Here is a 21,549-nt window from a genome sequence, read left to right on the forward strand (position 1 = left end):
TGAATATTTTTACTGTCTGATGTTGCGATTATTTTCTCTTCCTTTTGCTATCGTTTTTCAAGGTCTGGCCTGAACGTTAATCTCTATATTTTGTATGTGTTTCAGGTACTAATTTATTCGGTACGCAGTTGGTCATCGAACCTGCCATATCGTTGAATGGAACATTCTTCAAGAAACGGTAAGGTCATTTTGAATATAATGTGTACATCTTATATGTACGTAGTTTTACGAGGAAGTCGAAAGTTTCGCATATTTTTTTTTTTTTTTTTTTTTAAGCAGCACTTGTAAACATGCAGGGTGGTCAGTAAAATGTCACTCGTGCTTCAAATTTACTAAATAATTCTAAAGGAATAAGAGGGAAAAAAAATTCATGATCTGGGTGCCTACTGCTTACCTCAATTCTAAACACTTAAAGATCTAACACCTCCAAAATTTATGAAATTCCATGAAAATGGCTTTATTTATTGCATCCTTTTTCTACCAGTGAAAAATTCGAATTTCAAATGGTTGATTATTAATTGAAAAGAATTCTCGATGGAAAATTGAGTCACAAAATCTCATTTTTTGCTACTTTCAAAATACTCAACAGAAAATATTTCAATTTTCTTTTTTTTAAAAAAGGTTTTTTACTCATTTTTTCCAAACATTTCTTTGACTTTTTTTTAGAACTGAAACGTCATTTTTCCAATTGTAGAAACATTCATTTTTTTCAATTTTTTTTTTTTAAATTTTTAATTATTATTTTCCTAATGATGCGAAATTAGCTAGGTAGGTAGTTCAGTTTTTAGATGTTCCCAGAAAATGCAAATTTCACATTCTAATTTTTCGATTTTTAAAAAGACATGTTTTTTCATTTAAAATTTTTATTTTTATTTTTTTTCGCATTGAGAAAAATTTTCAAAGTCATTTTCTACTTGAATCAAAATTCTTGTCTTCAAATAAGGTTTTTTGATCTTCGATCAAAAACTCTATCCGGCAGGCATTTATAGGACATCCTGTGGCTCGTACTCGTATTTCCAGTCGGTTTGATTTTTAAATTCAAATATATAGGTACAACTGCGTAGACAATCGAATAGCAAATAGTTGGTTATTCTTGCCATCGTATAGGTAAATTATTCCAGAGTTCTCACATTTATTGCACTTTTCACCGGCGATCGTGAGAATACCATTTTATATTGTTATTTCTTCCTTAGCACGGCAGTAATATAAAACGCCAAGTAGTTGAAAAGTATCGTCTAATTTTGCATAATTAACGTTTTTAATAACCGGAGAAGTTTTCAACAGGTGGAGTGATAATATACCTTGTTTTTTTCTACTCCAAAGGTATATGCTACCTAATAACTTATACCTACCTAAGCGTAATATTAATTATTTCATTTTGTTTATGACTTTAAAGTGTTAACGCGGTGCAAATGAATACCACTGGTTGCAATTAGAATATGTGTAGAAAAAAAAAAAGGCGAAACAATGTTGAAATTTGATGCTGTATCATCTTTACCTACTATGTGCATGTAATAAGTTACCATTCAAGGACGATCTTCTTGGGTTTCGTAACGCGCGTGTTATTTCATTTTTAGTGAAGTTTTGATTTACTCGGCTACCTACCTAACAAAGCATTTCTAGTTGGATCTAGTTTATAAACCTTTTAAAAATTGGTCACGTTTTTTTTTCACTTGTATTGCATACATAGTCGTCGTGGGTGAATAATATGCGGAAAATTTTGATCCTATTTTTGATTCTGTTTTCTCTTCTGTATTTCGTGTTGATTCTTTTTTTACACGTCTTTACGGTTTCCTTCAACTTGTGTATGCGAATCGTGAGTTATTTTTAAGATTGTATTGTGTGTAAAAATTTTTTTCGGATCTTGGTAAATTTAGATACTTGATATTGTGATTAAAATTGAACGACGCGTCGACGGTTAATTTATGGTTTTAAGAAATTTTATATTTTGGTTGAATTTTATGTTTTGAATAATTTAAAAAACTAAAGGAAAATTTTGCACTTTCGTGTTTCATTTTTTTATTTTTAAAAATGGTCAAAATGATCTATGTTTCAATCTATTTTATTACACATTTCTCCCAAAAGTATCATCTTTAATTGAGAAGGAGGAGGGGGGGGGATATCACTCAACAATTTTCAATTTTTGGTCAAATTTATTTGATTTTGTGGGAAATTCAGTTGACCTATTCCGTTACTCATGATTATCATCATCAAGGTCATGGTCCTTGCCACTGCCCAGATTTCCAATGCCAAGGCCACTGCGTGCTGGTGCAATTGATCTCAGCCCGCTCTGAACGCATCTGCCCATCTTGTTGGCAATCTTGAGTATTGCTCTTCTTGATTAAGTCCTGCTCGATGGTCTAGTAAAATGACCAGTGTAATTTTTGTCTAAAATCCTTCAGAAAATGAGAAGTAATTGAAATTTGTAAAGCTCAAAATTGAACTTCGATTGTAGAAGCTCAACTTTTCCTAATAAAATGCAAAATTTGAAAACAGAATTTTAAAATTTGAAAAAAAATCGCCTTAAAATCTCTTTTGGACCCTTTTTTTAACGACCTTACATATTTTTACAGTGGAATTTTCTCACTCTTGTGAGGCATATAGACCCTCAATTTTGGTCAGAAATAAAGAAAAAATCAAGATGTGGAGTGGCATATCTATTGTTGCTAATTCAATAGTGCTAAGTTTGAATCGGTTCGTTTTTTCGACCAGATTACGCAGCAGAATACCCCTCTTCTCCCCTTTTTTTCTCTTGGAGGTAGCCAAAATTCAAAAAAGTTGAAAATGACATGCGACATGTGACACATTGCGTCGTTTCTCAGGTTTTCGAAGGTATTAAGTTCAAAAATTTACTTTTTTTCTGAAGTTACCTTCCAGTGCACTTCCAGCCTTTCAAATTTTGAAAAAAAAGCTCGAAAAATGGTGGTAAGTCCTTCAGTTTTTGAAAAACAACTCCTTTTTTTAAGTGGAAGTCGAAAAAGTTTTGCTTTCCAAAACAATTAATTTCTTGCAAAAATGGCTAAAAAATTTAGTTTTTTTTTTAGTTGCTAAAATTGTAAAACTTTGTTTTTTCTTGGTAAAAATTTTCAAAAAATTGTCAAAAACTCTTTTTTTAAAAGAACTATCAAATAAATTTTGCTTTTTACAAAACTGCCAAAAATCTTGTTTTTTTCAAAAAGTTTTCTATTTTTAAAAAAAATCCTTTTATGTTTTCATGAGAAATTCCAAAAAAAAATAGCCTAAAATGATAGAAAATTCTACTGTTTTTTTTCTTTTTTGCTAAAATTGTGAACATGTTTTGCTTTTTTGGTCAAAACCACCAGAAAAACCGTGCTTTATTGATCAAAACTATAAAAAAATTCCGTTTTTTTGCCAAAATAAGTGTAAAAAAAATCTTACTTTTCGTTAAAACTGCCCAAATTGCGTTTAAAATTTCTCTGATGAAAAATTTTTGATCTTCCAAATTACTCCCATGTTCTCCTGTTGCCCAAAAAAGCAAAAAAAGCATTAGGTACTTGAGCAGTAGATGAACTGTTTTTTTTTGGTTTTTTTTTACGTACCTACTACGTATTTTATTAGTTTTTGTACGTGTAATTTGCATTTTATATGTCGTCAACCAAATTTCAGTTTTCAGCTTCAAATTGGTAAAACTTTAATTTTTTTGCATTTTTTTTACAAATTAACCAGAAATTTAAAAATGCTCTTAAACACCTAAATTTTTGGTTGTGTGGAAGATTTTCTGTTGATTTTTTTTAGTTCTGTTTGAAAATTGAAGAATTTCAATCCCCTCCAGGCCTCCCTCTCTTCAAATTGAAATATTTGAAAAAAAAGTTCTGCTTCTGTCCATATATTTTCATATGTTGATCCTGCTGGTTTGACAATTTGTAAAGCAGTGTAAAAATCCCATTTTTTCGTTCAAGGAAAGGGCTGAAGGGAGACTGAAAACTCAAGAAACCTTAAAGACATTTATACACTCTTTATTGAGGAATAGAACATAGACTTTTGATGTTGTTTTACGATTTTTAATTTTTATTTGATTCCTTGTTTGAATTTTTTCATTTTCGCTTTTTTTCATCCCTTCCCTTCCTATTAAAATTTGGACACGTGTAAATTTTATTTCAATATCGATGAACACATAATTTTGCTAACATGACTCCAGTACAGGTGTTCTTACTCATAATTAGGTGAAAAAATGACTTGTTTTTTCTCTTTTTATTTCTTAATTTGGTTTTAAAAAATCAAGGAAGATGATCCAATAATTTCTACGAATTCATAAACATTACAATATTTGCTTCAATTTCCTAAAATATTTTTCTAAGGATAAAAAATGATCATAATTACTTCCAAAGCCCTAATTAGAGTACAGAAATTTGGCAACGTCGCTAAAATTGCACTTACCCATTAAATTTTCAATCAACCCGCCTACAATAATTTTATTTCACAACAACCTCAACCTACCTCGATGTACCTGCGCGCAAAATACTCTCGAATGAACAAATCCACTTGTTATTTACATAATATTCGAAAATACTTTTTCTTTTGTTTTATTCTCAAACGAACGAGAGAACGTTAATTTAATACTTGTAGTACTCGCCGGTCATTCATCCTCACTCGGATGGTATTTTGTTGGGTTGTGAAATACTCGTAATTTTTTGCATATTTATGAATCGATTCACGATATTATGCCTGGAATGGGTTCCAGTTTGCATTCCTTTATCGACCTCGAATATGGCCAGGAATAGAAAACTAGTCAAAAGTGTACGCGAGCCTGACATATGTATGAGAGATAGAGAAGAAGCTTCGTGGCTTCGTGTTGTCGGAAATTTCCTATATCTATCGGTCAACGCGAGTTCGTTAACGGTATACGAGTAAATTAATCACCACTACCACTATAGGGATGAAAGGTTGCTATAGATATGGATGGTTTCAAGTGTATGGCATATTATTTGTACATAGAACGGAATCCCATCATCGTTAGGTAGACGTCGCTTTGAGTTTTATTAGTCTTCTGTATGAGTCTGTTTTTGTCAGATGACTACCTACCAGGTATTTTCTGAATTCATTTATAAGATCTTTCTTTATTAACAAATTCGCAGTCATTATCGAGTTCAAAAGGATCAGCAACTTGTGTATACATCTGTTTAATAATACGACTGACTGTGTTTTCAGCACATTCTATGGTACAGTACAGATGTATAAACTGCGACAGAATAAACCCTCCAATACGTGCGTTTAAGGATTCGAGGGCGCGTCCTTACTCAACCCTCTGCATATTTGGTAGTCTCTTTCAGATCTCCTGTTTTCGAACCGAACCCACGACCCACGTATTTATTTTGTCAATAGTAGGTACAGCACAGTGGCAATTTTTACATCTAGTTTTCCACAATAATTGTGCCATAATCGACGTATAGCCATCATTTTCACGATGAAAATTTGTCGAGCAAGTGTCCTATGATTTAACCTTGAACCAAGACGACGAACTTTTTCATGCACCGACATACCAACCTCTCAATTTCGCTATACACGGCCAACTGATTTACGTGGTTGAGTTCTCAAACTGGCTTGGGTAAAATTATATTAGATTTATCTCGAAATATTCTCTCTCTCTATAACCGGTTCCGGCAATTAATTTTTCTTACATGTATAATACTTATAGCGAAAACCTCACAGAAAAAAGTATCCATAAAATCCTCCTCCCTTGTCCCTCATTGCTCTCACCGCGTTCCTCTTTGTGCTCCGCGTTTACTCAAAAGTATTTTTAGCCGCCAGCGTAATTACTTATTTAAAGGATGGGTCTGTTTTTTTTTTCTTTTTACCATTTTTTACTCTCAAATTGATTTACTCTTTGTACGTGTTTGTTAAATAGTATAGGATTTTCAACTCTTCCTCGTTTAAATACCCATACTTTGAAACGTTACACTTTCAAGTTTCACCATATCTGAGAAGAATGTATATTTATGATATGTTTAGGAAAATCAAGACGAGCAATTGACGTTCGAGATAAGATCGCAAAGGTCATTGATCAAGGTTGCTTAGGAATTTTAACGACAATAATGATTAACGTGTAATCTTATCAGTGGATGAGAGTGTTAAAATATGGATAGGTTAGTGTACGAGTATCTATATTTGATACATAATAAGGAAAAGTAAATTTGAAATTGGCGGCGAAAAAAGGCTCCATTTGTAATTATGATGGAATGAGTGAAGAAACAGGGAGGGGCTGGGAGTGAAAAAATATGAAGTTATTTATTATGGTTTGATCCACCTTTGCTGGGAGGGAGGAGAAGGAAAAAGGAACTATAGGTAAATTTTGATACTGAGAATTTTCGAAGATCATTTTCCAACAAATGTTTTCCCCAAACTTCCATCAAAATCCTGACATTTTTCAACGTCTAAAATTCACTATTTTTAAACTGAAATCTATTTTTAGTAATTCTCTCGCTGTGTTGTTTCCGGCATCAACCTCTCTTCCCTTCGCTTCTGCTACAAGTACCTTGTTTCATTTAGCCCTTTGAGCTTCGCTCGGTTTCTTTTGTTTTATGTTGGATTTTTTTTGCTTTAATAACGAGTTGATGCATGGCTGTGTAAATCAAGTACTCCAATTTACCCCTTTACCTTTCAAGTATCATATTTTGCCTTTCGAGTGAGCTAATTTAGCTTTTCAGTGCTCATAAAGTGCAAAAAAAAAAAGAATTCCAGTCTGCTAGTGAAGTGGGATATTGCGAGTATTTTTTCCCTTTTAACTTTTCACTCTGTTTGTTGCAATTTTTGAAGTTTACATAAAGTCTTTGCTATAAGGGAGTCGCTTTTTTTGACAATTGTTGCTGACTGTGGGCTTATAATGGTTGAAGTTTACCAATATTGATGTCTAATATTTCCTATGGCATTCGAGTTGGATTTTGAGAACCAATTTTTCTCTCGATCATCTTTCACGTTGTAATTTTTTCTTTATTGCGAGAAAACCTGCAGCCAATTTACACCTTATTACCTCCAGTTAGACTGCACGACGACCGATGTCACGCTGCATCATCCAAATGGAATTTCAATCAAATATGCAGCCTTTCGAATCGATCGTTTCCAAATTGACCGACTAAAGAAGTGGTTAGGTGGTATCGTGAATGTTTACAAGAAGAAGAGAGAGAAAATATACTTATTTCAAGACCGTAAACGAGCTGCGGTAACCAAAATGCGATATGACTAACACCTGAGTTAAGTAGACGGATCGGCGTTGCATTGCATATGTATAGGTATAAAGGTATGAATGCGAAACAGAAACAGGTGCTGCAGCAGGTTATTAGTGTACTTATTTGACGGATAAACCGCATTTTTCGCTCGGTATAAGCGGTAGGTATAACGCAAAAGCGTAAACTTAGCCTTATAAAAACTTACTATACGTGCTACGTGCTGGAATAATACGTGTACAAAATGAGTTGAAAGATAAGAGGAAGTGCATCAACGGTGAGAGAATGATGAAATGATACTCGATAGGTATCTGTTCAGAGGTGAGGTATTGTTTGAGGCTGTTGTGAGACGGTTTGTTAAGCAGTAGATGAGTAATAAATTGAAATAATGAAGAATAAAACTGAGTGATCTGATTGAAAAATTATCATAATATTCTGAGGGTTTTGGTACCAAATCCAAACTTGGGAAGCATATGCAAAATGAAACGTATGAAACAGCTGCCAATACTTACCATACGTGATTTTCTTTGAAAATTTTGATCTCCTCACCTCCAAGGTCTCTCAAGTCAAGTTATCCCACCAAAAAGGTCCCAAGTTAATAAGTTTAGTATCTGTGGGCCCTTTTCGATAAAACCCTACCCCAGGTTGGCCAACTGTCTGAATAAATTTCAAAAAAGTATTTTTCATTCTCGTTCTAGATTTCAACTCCGCCTCGAACTGTTGATTTTTTTTTTTTTTGAAATTTAAATTCAGATATTCCTCTCTTTTTTCTCTACTAGGATGCTCAAACGTAAACATAATTTTTAAAATTCCCCCCCCCCCCCCCCGAAAAACTTCAGATTTTGATAAAATACTCTACTTTTCCCTTTCACTCTCCAAATTCAAGTTTGATGTCATCTGCCTCTCTCCCTGATGATCAAAATAAAAACTAACTCAAAATTGAGGTTCTGCATTCATTGAAAACTACTTTAAACCATGTACCTACTTTCAAACTTCATTTATTTTGGGTCATTTAATCGAAAAATTTAAGATTTTCTCCATAAAATTATGAGAGTTTCCAGATGTTGAAAGGTAAACGAAATTTAAAAGTACCTGCGATGAAATTACATCAGCTGAACATTTTTTCATTTCCCTCCTCTTCGATTTTTTTAAAGACCTGTTTGGAAAAGATTCAATCCCCCGAAACGATTTCTCCCCTTTTGTTTGACTTTGTCAGCTCACAAGAAAAAAATTTTATATCACGAGAAAATTAGAATGGAACCGATCCTGCTCAAGATTTCACGAGCCAACCCCTTCAATTTTTGACTTTGAAATTCGGAAATGAAAACTAATATTTTTGAAAAATTAACACAAAATGTTTTTGATTTTTGAAAGAAAAATTACTTTGGATTACCTATGTGAGAATTTTTATAGTAAGCTGAGATTCAATAATTTTGAAAATTTGTTGAAATTTCATTTGAGTTTTGAAGATGAAAAACAGTATTAGACATGTCACTTTAGGTACTTATAATCAAGAATTTTCTTTAATAAATTTTCAAAATTTAAATTAGGTAATAAATTTCAAAGTCAAATATGTTTTTCCAATACGATTTTTTGGATTTTCCCATATATTATTCGATTTGATTATTGGAATAGAACTATTTTTTGAAGAAGAAAAACAAATTAAGGAAAACCCCATTTTAAAAAAGTAGTAGAATCTTGGAATAAATTTTTAAAAAATTCAAAAAAATTTCAGAAGAAGAAAAACAAATTGAGGAAAATCCATTTTAAAAAAGTAGCAGAATCTTGGAATCAATTTTTAAAAAATTCAAAAATAAAAGTTACCTATGAAATCGTTGGTAAGTTTCAAGACTCAATTGAAAAAATGACGTCATTCAGATGAAATTTTATAGGATTGGTGTTATTAGGTATGTCAGAAAATCATGTAAGTATTTTCATTATTTTCCTCCTTCCCCCTCCCAAAAATTTAAAAAAAATTATCGTTGCCTGAAATTTTAAGAATTATCTTTTATTTTTAGAGCTTTTTCAAGGTGATTTTATAATAATGGATACCATAAAAATTTTAAATCCAAAGACGCGAAATTTGTTGAAAAAGTTACAAAAATAATCCATTTTTGAAAGAAGACTTGGCATTTTCATCAATTGGCAGCATTGTAAGAGTATTACATGCTTGATGCATTATTTTTTTTTATAATGTTGATTTGACACACAGATTTTTTTTCAAGATGAAATTTTTTCTGCAATAAATGTTAACTAGCTTCGTAGATTTTTGGGAGGGGGGAGGAGGGGGTTATTTTTCAACAAAAAAATCGTTGATACACCCATCATACTTCTTCTTCAAAATTTTCACAAAGTATATTTCAGTTTTTTTTACTTCGGCAAAAATAATTTTTTCCAATTTTTTTATATTTTATTCAATTTTTTTTATACTTAATTGAAAAAATCGCATGTTTTCAAAAACATAATATTTATAAAATTTATAATTTGTATTTTTTTTTTTAAATTAAATTTTTTATTGAAATGTCACCCCTTGTTTCACGTTTCTTAATATTATTTCAGTTTGAATGACACATCCAGTGTGGAGCATTGGAGTCATTCCCGTACAATTTTGGATTTTTAGTTGTACGTATTTAAAAACTGGAAAATCCAAAAATCTGCCGGAGATTTCAAAAAAAAGTCGAATCTTTGATCAATAGATTTGGATTTGCCACCGTTTCTATTTTTCAACTTTGAAAAATGTGCTCAAATATTTATTGAAGGCTTCAACAAAATAATCAATCTAAAGGTTCAAATGCTAAATTTTAGTTGAGTCACTATTCTATGGAATTTTTCAAGAGCTGGATAGAAGCTCCAAAACTACTCGAAATCACCATCAATCGATTCAGAAATCAAATTTCAGATTTTTATCTCAATTACATAGTTGGAACTTTGATTTTTTTCTGATATGTAATAATAAATTTTCCAGACCCAAAGGTTTAAAAAATTCTCCAAAAATTCTAAAATGAAATTCAGTTCTTAAAATACCTTGATATTGTTTATTTGGTTCATAATTGGAAAATCAAACATCGGTTTTGCATTTTTGTTATATTTTCAAAGTGCTTGGTATCATTATTTAACTATTTTCGTCAATTTTTCTCTCATGAGTCATGATTAATATTCTGCCTGTACGTTTTATATTGTAAAACACCATCGTTAGTTTCAGTTTTTTGTTCACCCTCCCTCGCCCCTTCCCCTTCCTCCGGCTTCCGCTCTCACCCTTATGAAGTTGTAAAAAAATTGTACATGATTTAAGAAGTCGAGGGTGTATACTTCAAATTCGCAATAATACGCAGGGAGTTCGTGTACATTTCCGGCGTTTCCTGTTGGGTGTTTGACGCCTTGGTAATTTTCCGCATAAAAATATGCTAATTTGCCAAAAACGACGCACGTAATTCCATAAACGGCGCAACAGGCAACGCTGATGGAGCGAAATAAATTCTCGGCGACGACGATTGAATAATACTTATACGTGTACAACCAACGTACCTACTCATGTCTCGTGTATAGTAAATAAAGTACTCGATTTTCGACGATAATTTGGAAATCACTGCCGGTCACTGAACCGATATATGTATGTATGTGCTCGTCGATAAGTACGTATGTATAGTATGTACGATTAGTAAATTTAGATTAAATTTTTCGCATCAATATCGATACGGTTGGTAAATTTGTACATGTAGGTCTATTGGTTAACTATTCTTCGCGTTAAAAAATCTCGCATGGTACCTACAGATGAACTACTCGATTTGCTGTACCTATAGAGAAGATGATGGTTCAGTACACAGTTCGCGAGTAAGGACAACGTGGTCGAAACCTTGACAATCCCAAAGGATCGAGGAGCAGGGAGAAGGAAATCCAGGTATAATATACAGGGTGGTTTTTGTGAAGCAGGAGCCAGCCGTGGAGCCAGCAGGAGCAGCTTTAAGAAACACTGTAGCTTACAAAAGGGTCGCTTTTAAATGAAATTTTTTAAGAGGGGCGAGTGTGGTGCGGTTTCTAATTGAATGCCGGCTCGACATTCGCGTTCTTCTCCGGTATATACGTATACGTACATATTATCTTGTTTTAAAACGTGATCTTGTGCTGTGTGGCAGTTCGCAGTTCGCGTTTTTACTTTACTATACATACATCTATACATAGTTGTGGAAATTTTTCGTTTTCCTTGTGCGGTCTAGTGTGTGGTGTTGGTGGCCTTGTGCGCGTGTGTTGTAGTTTTATTTAGTGCAAAGTGCAAATTTAGATCAATTTCCAATCACCCAAATGCCCAGCACGGTGCAGGAGAATAGGTATGAAAATGTAGATTAATTATAGTACCTAACGGTTTTTATTCGTCATCGTTATCCTTAATTTGGGCCTCCTTTTGGGTTTATACTTTTAAAGCCATTTACGCGAGTAAGACAGCTCTACAAGTACTCGCATATGGTAATCCCTTTTATGAAATATCTATTCCATCTCGCTGGGATGTTGAGAGAGGTACCGGTTTGAATTGAACTGCTGATCTGATCCGGAGCTGTTAACTTTATCGCCGAGTCGAGTTCATGTTCCGGCATCGTATGTTTTACGAGTATTTTACACGTCGAGCTGGCAATGATAAGATTGAGTTTTTATCTCGTAATTTTATCAGCTTACGCCGCTGGTGTAGTAAAAATCTAACTACCTATAGTACTATTCTGGGTAAAATTGTACTCAGTATAGTCGAACGATTACTAATTAGAAATTTTTTTGGTCTTTGTACATCGTAGTGTTCAATTTGAATAGTTTTCTAGTGAAAATTGTCGTCTAGATCTGTCCCCAATTGTAAACATAATGCTTTGGAAACTGAACTATGCCAAAGCCAAAGCATCCTGCAGTAATCTCTAAACTTCAAACTATGGGGTGTATTTATTTTTCTAAAATGAAATGTCGATGAAATATCGCTCTCATATAGGAATAATATCGGCGCAGCTGCGAAATCTGCACGCATCAATCGAGCATTTGAGAGTTTAAGACCAACATTGGCAATGAACGTGGCACAGGACACAGGATATCCAGACTCCAGTTATCCACCATCCCTGTGTATTTTTATCGACGGGTTCGACTTGGAATATGCTTCCCGGTGTCATTCAGCGGATTATAACAATAATGCTGTGGACACGTTTTCATCCTAACAGGGATGGTTCCTCGTGTTAGAATTATATAACACGTGAAATAATTGAAGATTTAGGTGTATTTCTGATGATGAATCATAAGCTTGGAAAGTTTTTAAGCGGTTTTGTGCAGTAATCATTAGAAATTCCGGCCATTGAGAATCTGTGCGAGTGTAAGTAGTAAATTGCTTTAGAAGTTATCTAGGTCACTTAAACACCGCGAAATTATTTACTTGTTGGGTAAAAAGTCACGTTTTTTTTTATGTGCACAGAGGTATATACTACCTGATTGTGAGGAAATAACTAACGTTACAAGTGATTAACCTTTTAGTGCCCAGGAGAAATATAACGGATGAAATTTGAAAATTTTCATCACGCTTATTTGTAAGCTTCGTGTAATTACAGGGTGAGATTAGTTTTTTCTATGTAGGTACCTACCTACGTGAGAAGTCGAAATTTTATGCAGGTGCCAAAGTTGGATGATTTAAATTTTCTGTACTGGACTCGCTTCAATTCTTTTGAAGCTTGGAGATCTCGAAGGAAAATAATTTTCAAGTACATTCATTTCTATATAAAATGTTGGAAAATAGCAATTCACATCTCTAGAATCTGACGATTATTTCCTGTATGGCTGTATGAATTATCAGATGAAATCAAAAATTATTTTATTGCACGTGTTCTCGTTTTGTGGATCATACTGGGAAAATTTTGAATTTTAAACTATTCAGTATTCTAAAAATAGGTACGTTGGTAATCAACTAATCTTTATAAATTGAACATTATACTAGTTTTTGGATGAGATCATGATGATAGAGAAAAATTAGTTTTTTCATCGCGTCGTCGTCGATATCTTTATGAAGTATGAGCTGAATTCTGTTCCTCGTAATTTTTTAAAATTTACTGAGGATTTCTCGTGGCAAATTGAAAACACGTGATATTCAGTTGACATTATTTTTTGTCTGTGAAAAAGTTGAAAACCCCCTCTCACTCGATGAAATAAACTCATCACAAAAAATCAAATTTCGAAAAAATTCAAAAAATAAACGAATTTTAATTTTTTTTTATTAGTGTAATTTTTATCAAATTTTTCATGAAATACGTCAGAAAGAGGTCAAAATAAAACAACTGAATAAATTTAAACTTTTTTTTCATGTTTGAAATTGAAAATTGAATTTTTTTGAATTTTGATTTTTTTGTGATGAGTTTATTTCATTGAGTGAAAAGGTGTTTTCAACTTTTTCAACGGATACGAAAAATAAGAGTCAAATGGGTCAACTTCACCAATCAAAACTTTTTTTCATGTTTTGAATCAAAAAATAGCATGTTTTCGCAACTTTCAATTTTTTAAAATCGACTTTACGAAAAAACGTCATTCTTAATTTTTTAATATGTTATTCAGCATAAAAAGTTGTCTATAATATATTTTTTTTCAGAATTTTTGAGAGTCGGAACGATATGAAAACTACGTTTTGAAACTTTTCGAGCTAATTTTTCGTATGAAAAAAGTGGCAACACTGATTTTTATGATATCACCAAAAAGCCTTTCAAAACTCTTAACTATTGGAAAAAGTTCTATTTTGGTAGGTATCGCGGTTATCGAGTAATTCACTGCTGAAATGGATGATATTTCAAGTTCACTGAAAACTTTGACACCCCCCCTAGCAGCTTTTAAAAAAGGGTTAGAGAGTTGAGATTTGTGCCATTGGTCGTCCCTTTGGAAGGTCTTTCCGCAGGATAAATTTCAAAAAAATCGTCAACACCCCCCACCACTTCTTGGTTGAATTGACGTGGAATGACCAAAAGCAGAGTGGCTAATAGCTGTACCATCATCCAGTCTAGAAGTCGAGAAATCTGCAAAACTCGAGAAATCGTCTCAAAATTCTGATAGCCTTGGAATCGTCTCGAAAAAAATCAAAGTGTGAAATTCCAAAAATTGTCTGAAGCAGATTGTTGAGAAAAATGTCGAGAAATCCGCTCAAAAAATCATCAAAAGTTGAGAAATTGTCCTGAAATATTCACGAAGCATTATCTTAAATTTTTTCGAAAATCTGAATTAGAAATTTCAAACTTCCACCAAAAAGGGACGTCTTGATTCAATTCAAATTCTTCGTTTGGGATGAAACTTGGGTGCGTAGAAACAAGACCTTGACCCCCTTCCCTCCTTCCTTCACAATTTCAGCTGCTGTTGCTAATTTTTCAATTTTTAGCGAATTTTTCAAGTTGAAAAAAAACAACATAAGATCAGTTACGAAAATTAAAAGAATTGCTGTATCTTTCCACCGCATGTTCTGATCTCTGATCTTCAGCAACTGAAAATTTTGGCCAAAAGGCGAGTCTTTAATATAGGTAGGTACCTACCTAATCAATGGACTGTTGGGGCAGATTCGAGATTTTGGTGAAAAAACAAACCAATGGAGCAGTATAAAGGAAGTTGAAATTTTTATTGAAAAATGGTGGATAAATTGAGAAATTTTCAAACTTACCTACCCAGAAACATTTCAGGCGCTCAGTCTCCGATTTCCTTCATTATTTTTTACCAAAGCATGAGCCATGAGGGATCATGAGATAGCTTTGTAGAAAAAAAATCAGCTCCTCAAACGGAAAATTGAAGACCCTGCGGAGTTTCTAATTTTCCAAAATTGCCCAAAAATTGGCTCAAAAATACACTTTTTTGCTCATGTTGGAAAAATGGCCCCTCAAAACGTGCTAATAGTTGGAATATGGTCTACAAGGAAGATTTCCAGTATTGTAGAGACCCAATCACACAATTCGAGATTTTGGGACATTTTTTTTTTTTTTAAATGGGCCCTCAAAAAAAATATCAATATTATTTTTTTTACCACAAAAATGGACTTCTAATATATGATTGTAATTCAAAACATGTGGCAGAAATTTGTTTTTCAGCATAATAGGTTGGTAATAGGACCATTAATTTTTCGTTTGGACAGCTATTTATTTAATTTTTTTGGAATCTGTCGAATGAGTTTAGGTTAATAATTCCTTGAGGTGTTATATATTTTTTACATTCAGTAAGCAAATGTCAGAATTTCTGTGAAACATCGATTTTTACTAAAACAATTATTGTAGAGTGACCTTTCAATCAAAAGTTTGGTTGAAGTTTTGTAAAAAAAAAAAACAACAACAACAACTAGAAGTCAAGTGAAGGTGGCCACGCTACCAAACTAAAAATTCAAGGAGATCTTTCAGCAATGTCATGATATTTCAAAAGCAGTAATTTTAATTTCAAAAATTGAAGAATCTAGTGAAGAAATGAGCAAAGGAGAAAAACATCCCAAACTTGGAATATTTTCTCGTAAAATTTAATGTCTGATCAATGCACATTACCCACTCGATGATATTCGATTTGGACTTCAGTACAATATATTTTCCAGTTTCATCTTGAGAGCAGTTCCGTGTACTAGTCGATCATTCTTGAACCAACGGAAACACTCGGACAATTAGAATAATCGCCGAATTTATACCTCTAACCTATCTCGAAATGAAAAAAAAGAGATACTTGCACCTTCTACACAATTGTATCCCGTTGATGACTGTTTGATTTCATCACGATAGTATCATCTCGAGACAACGTTGTTTAATTAACCGTGTCTTCGCAGATTGATGCGGTATTCCGGTGGTTTTGCCACCAACAATACGAAATTTTCTAATAGCCTGGTTTTTGCGTCATTTCTACACGTCGAGCTCTATTTATCTCCTGTTGAAAACTAATACGAGTAGACGTTAATGTGGTAGTTTTGACTATAAGATATACGTGTACGTATAGTTGGCAATTAGGCATTTTCGTATTTGGTATAGATAGATTCGTAAATCTTCTTCTATACTCATACCTGAGTAGGTAAGTGTGTGTGTCTGTGTGTGTATAGTACAACTCCTGTTTAGAAAGAAATTAATTATCGAATTTATGTTAGAAAAGCTCGATGGGGTACAGGACGGGACGTGGCTGTGTTCAACTTGGACGAGACGGCTGATAATGCCACCAAATCTAGGTATAAAAATTCATCCAAATGTCATTCAAAATTGAAAAGAACAGACTAAGTATCTCTGAAAACCAGTCCTATTGTGAACGCGATTTTTTCTGATTTTTTTTTTTTTTTTTTTTTTTGAAAAGAAAACCATTAACGGTGGTTCCAAGATATTCGTATTCATTGTAAAAACGTCCAACTTTTTTTTTCTGGTCCAAGGTCGATTTCTATATGTATTTGTATAAATGTATTATTTGTGTACTTTCTACAAGTGAGTATAATGTATTGTATTCGTACGTCTAGGTGTTCTAAGAGTAGGCAGGTAATTGGAGAATTCACAAGTTTCAGCTCTTTGTGTTCGATTCGAAGAACTATTATTTCTACACCGGTACACTGCCTACGACTCGTTTACCTACCACTATTTTGAAGAAAATTTATCTTACCTACCCTTATATTGTTGTAGTCTTCGTGGTGTTTTTTTTTTTCATCAGGGTGTAATACCGGTTTTTATTTCACGTGCAATTGTACATTCGACGAATTCGAATATGGCGAATTGCAGGCGACTTATTGGTAGAGGGTTCGTTTGGTCAGTGATTATAATTGGAGTTGGCGGAATACTGTAAACGCGATTTGTAAACTGGCATCGCCATTTTTTAAGCGGGTTATTTTACAAAATGGTGAATAAACGGGGTTCTCCTTAGTCCTTGGAACGTTTTTATTCATAGGGTTGTTTTTTTTCTTCCTTAACCCTCTCGTGCCGCGGTATAATAATCTAAGAGCTGACAAATGTTCGATTCGAGTGTTCTTTTCCTTGTTTTTGAACACGTGCTCGTTTCGAGCGATTGATATTCGCCAACGAAGCTGAGCATGTAAACGTGTAGGTGGATTAGTAACGTACGTAGGTGTTATGGGGGTGGTTGTTCGAACTTTTTTCGAATTTTGAGAAAGTAATGGGTTTTATTGGTGGCTAAATTTAAATAGATTACGAGGAAATTTCAGTTCTCAACATTTTAAAAAATGTGTCATTTTTGGTACCTTTTCAATTTTTTAAAATTATATTTGGGTTGAAAATGAATAGAAACTATTCTTTTACCCTAAAAAATTAGAAGGTTCGGAAATTCCAATAATTGCATGTATCGATAATAATTTATTATACCATCAGAGTAAATTATTCACGTATTTTTGGAACCACGTGTTTGAATTTTTTCGTGTTTCAGTTTCTCGGACCTTTTCACTTTTCTGAGGGCTATTTCTCACCTTCGCTGTTCTAGGAAGGAGAGGAGGAGAAGTGCTTAAAAATATTACTTTTTTTTCTAGCTTTATTAGTATTCTGTGAAAATTTTCTGAAAAAATGAGTGCTATATGTTCAACTATTGTAATTCGAAGTCATGTTACATTCAGAAGATTTTTTTTCAAGGGTTCAAAAAATCAGAAAAGAGGAAACGATGTCGAAAAATCGTCCCTCGTAGTTTGAATCATTTGGTGTGGATGTATTTTTGAGATACTCGTAAGTCTCACGTACCTATAAAAATCAAGAGGTTTCTCATCACTTCGTGTGATTGGTTCTCATTTTATATTTATGAAAAATTTCTTTGCAATTTTTTCCGCCCACTCCCTCAGAACAACAATTTTTTTGAAAAAAAAAGAAATTCTGAAAATTTTGGTCTTCACTCCCCCCTCCACCCCTTCAAAATTGTATCTTGCAGGCATAAAATTCGGTCACTTAAAAAGTGACTTTTTCACTATTTCACTTGCAAGTCATTTTTTGTCACTATTTCGGCAAAACTGGCCTGAAAAAGTGGTTTTGGTCACTTTTTTTTTTGAAGATTTGTCGTGTTAAAAAGAAAAAGTGCAAAATTTTAGGAAATGAACAATATTTTTCATGAAAATCCTAGAATCATAACTTTAAAAAAAATTAGAAAACGACAGTTCAACATATAAAATGTAAGACGATGTGATTGGATAGAGCCGATATTTTCTAAACTGTACAAAGGTAGATCGAAAGATCAGGCAAAAATTTATCACCTGTCAGAATTTCAAGCGCTAAAGTCCCTTTTTCGATTTTTGGCGAATTTTTGAAAATCAAATTTAGACTAAAAATGGGGAAAAATTAGAATTTTACCAAATTGACCAAGAAAACTGAAATTTGGGATATACCCTGTTTTCGACACTCCAAACCGATTGGGAACTGTTTCAACCCATTTTGAGCAATTCTGGAGCCTCCAGCAGATTTTTGAAACTCGCTGGAGGCTTCAAAACGACTTTAAACCCACCAGCAGTCGACTTCGTAGCGTATTGAAATTAGTTTACAGAATGAATTTCGGCTTTCCATCTCCATTTGATGAAATTTTGGGAAATTTCAAGTTTCAAAAATCTACTGGAGGCTCCAGTAATTTTCAAAAAGTCGCTGGAGGCTCCAAAACAACTTTAAATCTACTTGCGACTTCGTGGCGTATCAAAATTAGTTTGCAGAATGAATTTCGACTTTCCAACTCCATTGAATGAAATTTTGTGGGAATTTCGAGTTTCAAAAATCTGCTGGAGGTTCCAGAACTGCTCAAAAAGGGTTGAATGGGTTGAAACAGTTTCCAATCGATTTGGCGTGTCAAAAATAGGGTATACCTCAAATTTCAGCTTTTTTGGTCAATTTGGTAAAATTTTGATATTTCCCCTCAGTTTTGGCCTAAAGATTTTCAAAAATTCACCAAAAATTGAAAAAGGCACTTTGATACTTGAAATTTTGACAGGTGAAATTTTTGCCTGATTTTGTACGGTTTAAAAAATGTTGTGAAAGTCCTATGTTGGAACGCAAAATTTGCGATTTCGGCTGACTTGTTAATTAAACTGGCCTTCATTTTGTAAGTAGGGCCACTTTTTTTTGAGGACAAGGGTTAGAAATATTCCTTAGGACTCCCCCTATAAGGAAAAAGTTGTCCCGGAGGATCGAGGGGGTGGGGTGCAATAGATCCATGTGTGGGCTCCCCGACTAACATAATATATACTTTGCTCTCATTTCTCGAAATTTTGGTCACTTTTTCTCAAATTTTTGGTCACTTTTTTGCTATTTTTTGGTCACTTAGGTCACAAGAAAAATTGAATAGTGGATTTCATGCCTGATCTTGCCAGAACCTTGAAAATTTTTAATTTCCACATCAAGTTGGTGAAAATTTGTCAACAATTTTCGATTATATTTCATAAGCCCTCAATAAAAAATATTTTCATGAAAAACATCTAAAATTTTTGATAAACATTGTCTTTAATCATATTTTTTATTCTGGTTAAAAACTGAGAAAAGTTGATGAAAATGACAAAAATTAGTGACGAAATACAATTAAGAAAAGTTTCATAAAATATAGCGAAATATTATGAGAAAAAATTACTTGAAATTGTAAAAAAAGTAGTTAAACTAATTAATAAGTAAATGGTCATAAATTGGGAAATATTTTCAATTTTTCAAAATTTGACCACTTTTTTGTTCTGTATTTGATTTTATTTTTTTAATATGATAAAATTTCAATTGATGTACTATTCGAAAACAATACGTGACTTTGCGGAATTCCCTCTGGTCTTCTAAAGCTTTAATTTAAAAATTATCGATGACATGACATACTTACTTGTGGAAGTATATGGGCTATGACTTGGGCAAAATGCCATTAAAATCACCGCCAGTCAATTCCATTGATCACGCATACTCTGCTTTTAAAAATAATTCGATAGTCTACTTCTGATCCTAAATATGTACGACATTCTCGTCTACCTAAGTATATCGAGATCTCGATTTTGAACCAATTTTCTCAATTTTTTTGGTTACGAGGAAAGTCAAGTTGAATGAAAGGTGCATCAGAGTGTATTACCTTTTTTGCTAGAAATCGAACGTTTCATTTACCGGAATACCGATTAAATAACTCGCGATGCTGGAGAAAGGAGAGGAGAAGAGACCACGATGATGAGAGGAACAAATAAAAACGCGTGTTTTGAAAGAAGCCGAGAGCCGGCGCGATATATAAAAGATGGTATCACGATTACGGCAATATAAAGTTTTTTCAAGGTTAGAACACGAACACGTTCCGGTATCTGTAAAAGGGACCATGGTGAAAAAAAATGTGTACATGCGGCGGTGTATTCGAATATTATGTATGACTATGATGCGAGCCGCGAGAATGTATGTGAGGAAGACTGATGAGGAGCAATAGGCAGGCATTTCATTCCGCTGGTTCTTTTCAGTATGTTTTCGGTGTACCTACTACCTATGCCTTTTTATGCTTCGTATCGTAAGAGTAAAGTCTACGTGTTCTTAATAAACACGTACATAATGCCATAGGTTTAGGTAATATTAAACGTACCGAAATTAATTTCTTTCAAACTTCATTACGCTCGATTACACCTATACCTTGCTCATTGCTGGCTGGTTTCGAGCTACACATACGAGAACGCGTTTAATACTCGAGTTCGAGTGCCTTCTGACTCCCCGAGGGGCCTTGTTAGTTGACCATTGTTTATCTATAAGAAATCGAATTTTGATGGGGTAATATGGGTTAGAATGTTTTCTGTTTCTATAATGTAAAAAGAACACGGTGATTTACTGTGGTGGTGGTGTAAGCTGGTGTGAGTTTCACGAAAAAAGGACGCCAGTGAAATTTTGAAAAAAATATCTTAAACTGTTGGATCAACCCATCTGACCCTTTTTCATAACTTCTATATTCAACTTTCGAAAGTTTGTTGAAAGCATCAGAATTGCTCGAAGCGGTTCGAAATATTTTCCATTTCCAATCAAGGGACGAGGTTGAAAATAGGGTACCTAGTCTATTTTATTCTCATATTACCAAATTTCAGCTTTCTACGTAGGTCAGTTTGGCAAAATTTTGATTTTTTTTTTTGTTGCATTTTTGGTTAAAATTTGGGATTTGAAAGATTCGCCAAAAATCAAGAGATGTACTTCAGCACTAAAAATGCTGGCTGGTGATGTCTACCTAGTTTGAAAAATTTTCTATCGTTGAGGGTAGGTCGATGTACCTCCTTTGTCAGGTGATTTTTTTGCTTGGAAGGTGGCTGAAAAAGTATCACTCAACAACTACTTACTCAGTTTACGGAACTATATAAAATTTGGTTCAAACTCGACTTTAAAATGCATTGGTGGTGGTTTGGAGTTGTTCCACAGTTTGCAGAGAATTTTTTTTTTAGTTCTCAAAAAAAAAGTTCAAAATATGGGTTTGGAATCAG

The 21,549-nt window shown here is 33.5% G+C and overlaps 1 protein-coding gene across 4 annotated transcripts in view; it reads left to right on the top strand.

Annotated features, from left to right (window-relative positions):
* The window catches only part of Imp (IGF-II mRNA-binding protein), an 83,168-nt gene that overhangs the window by 2,170 nt on the left and 59,449 nt on the right, over positions 1 to 21,549 (top strand). For 2 of the 4 annotated variants that reach the window (XM_065364135.1, XM_065364133.1), the window contains exon 2: positions 106 to 178. In XM_065364135.1, coding sequence (XP_065220207.1) covers positions 106 to 178 — 73 coding nt within the window. Of the gene's footprint in view, positions 1 to 105; positions 179 to 11,256; positions 11,507 to 21,549 lie in introns of those variants that run through there. The other 2 variants (XM_065364134.1, XM_065364137.1) reach the window with 1 other exon arrangement.

This window comes from Planococcus citri, chromosome 4 (assembly GCF_950023065.1).
Source record: "Planococcus citri chromosome 4, ihPlaCitr1.1, whole genome shotgun sequence".
NCBI classification, from domain to species: domain Eukaryota; kingdom Metazoa; phylum Arthropoda; class Insecta; order Hemiptera; family Pseudococcidae; genus Planococcus; species Planococcus citri.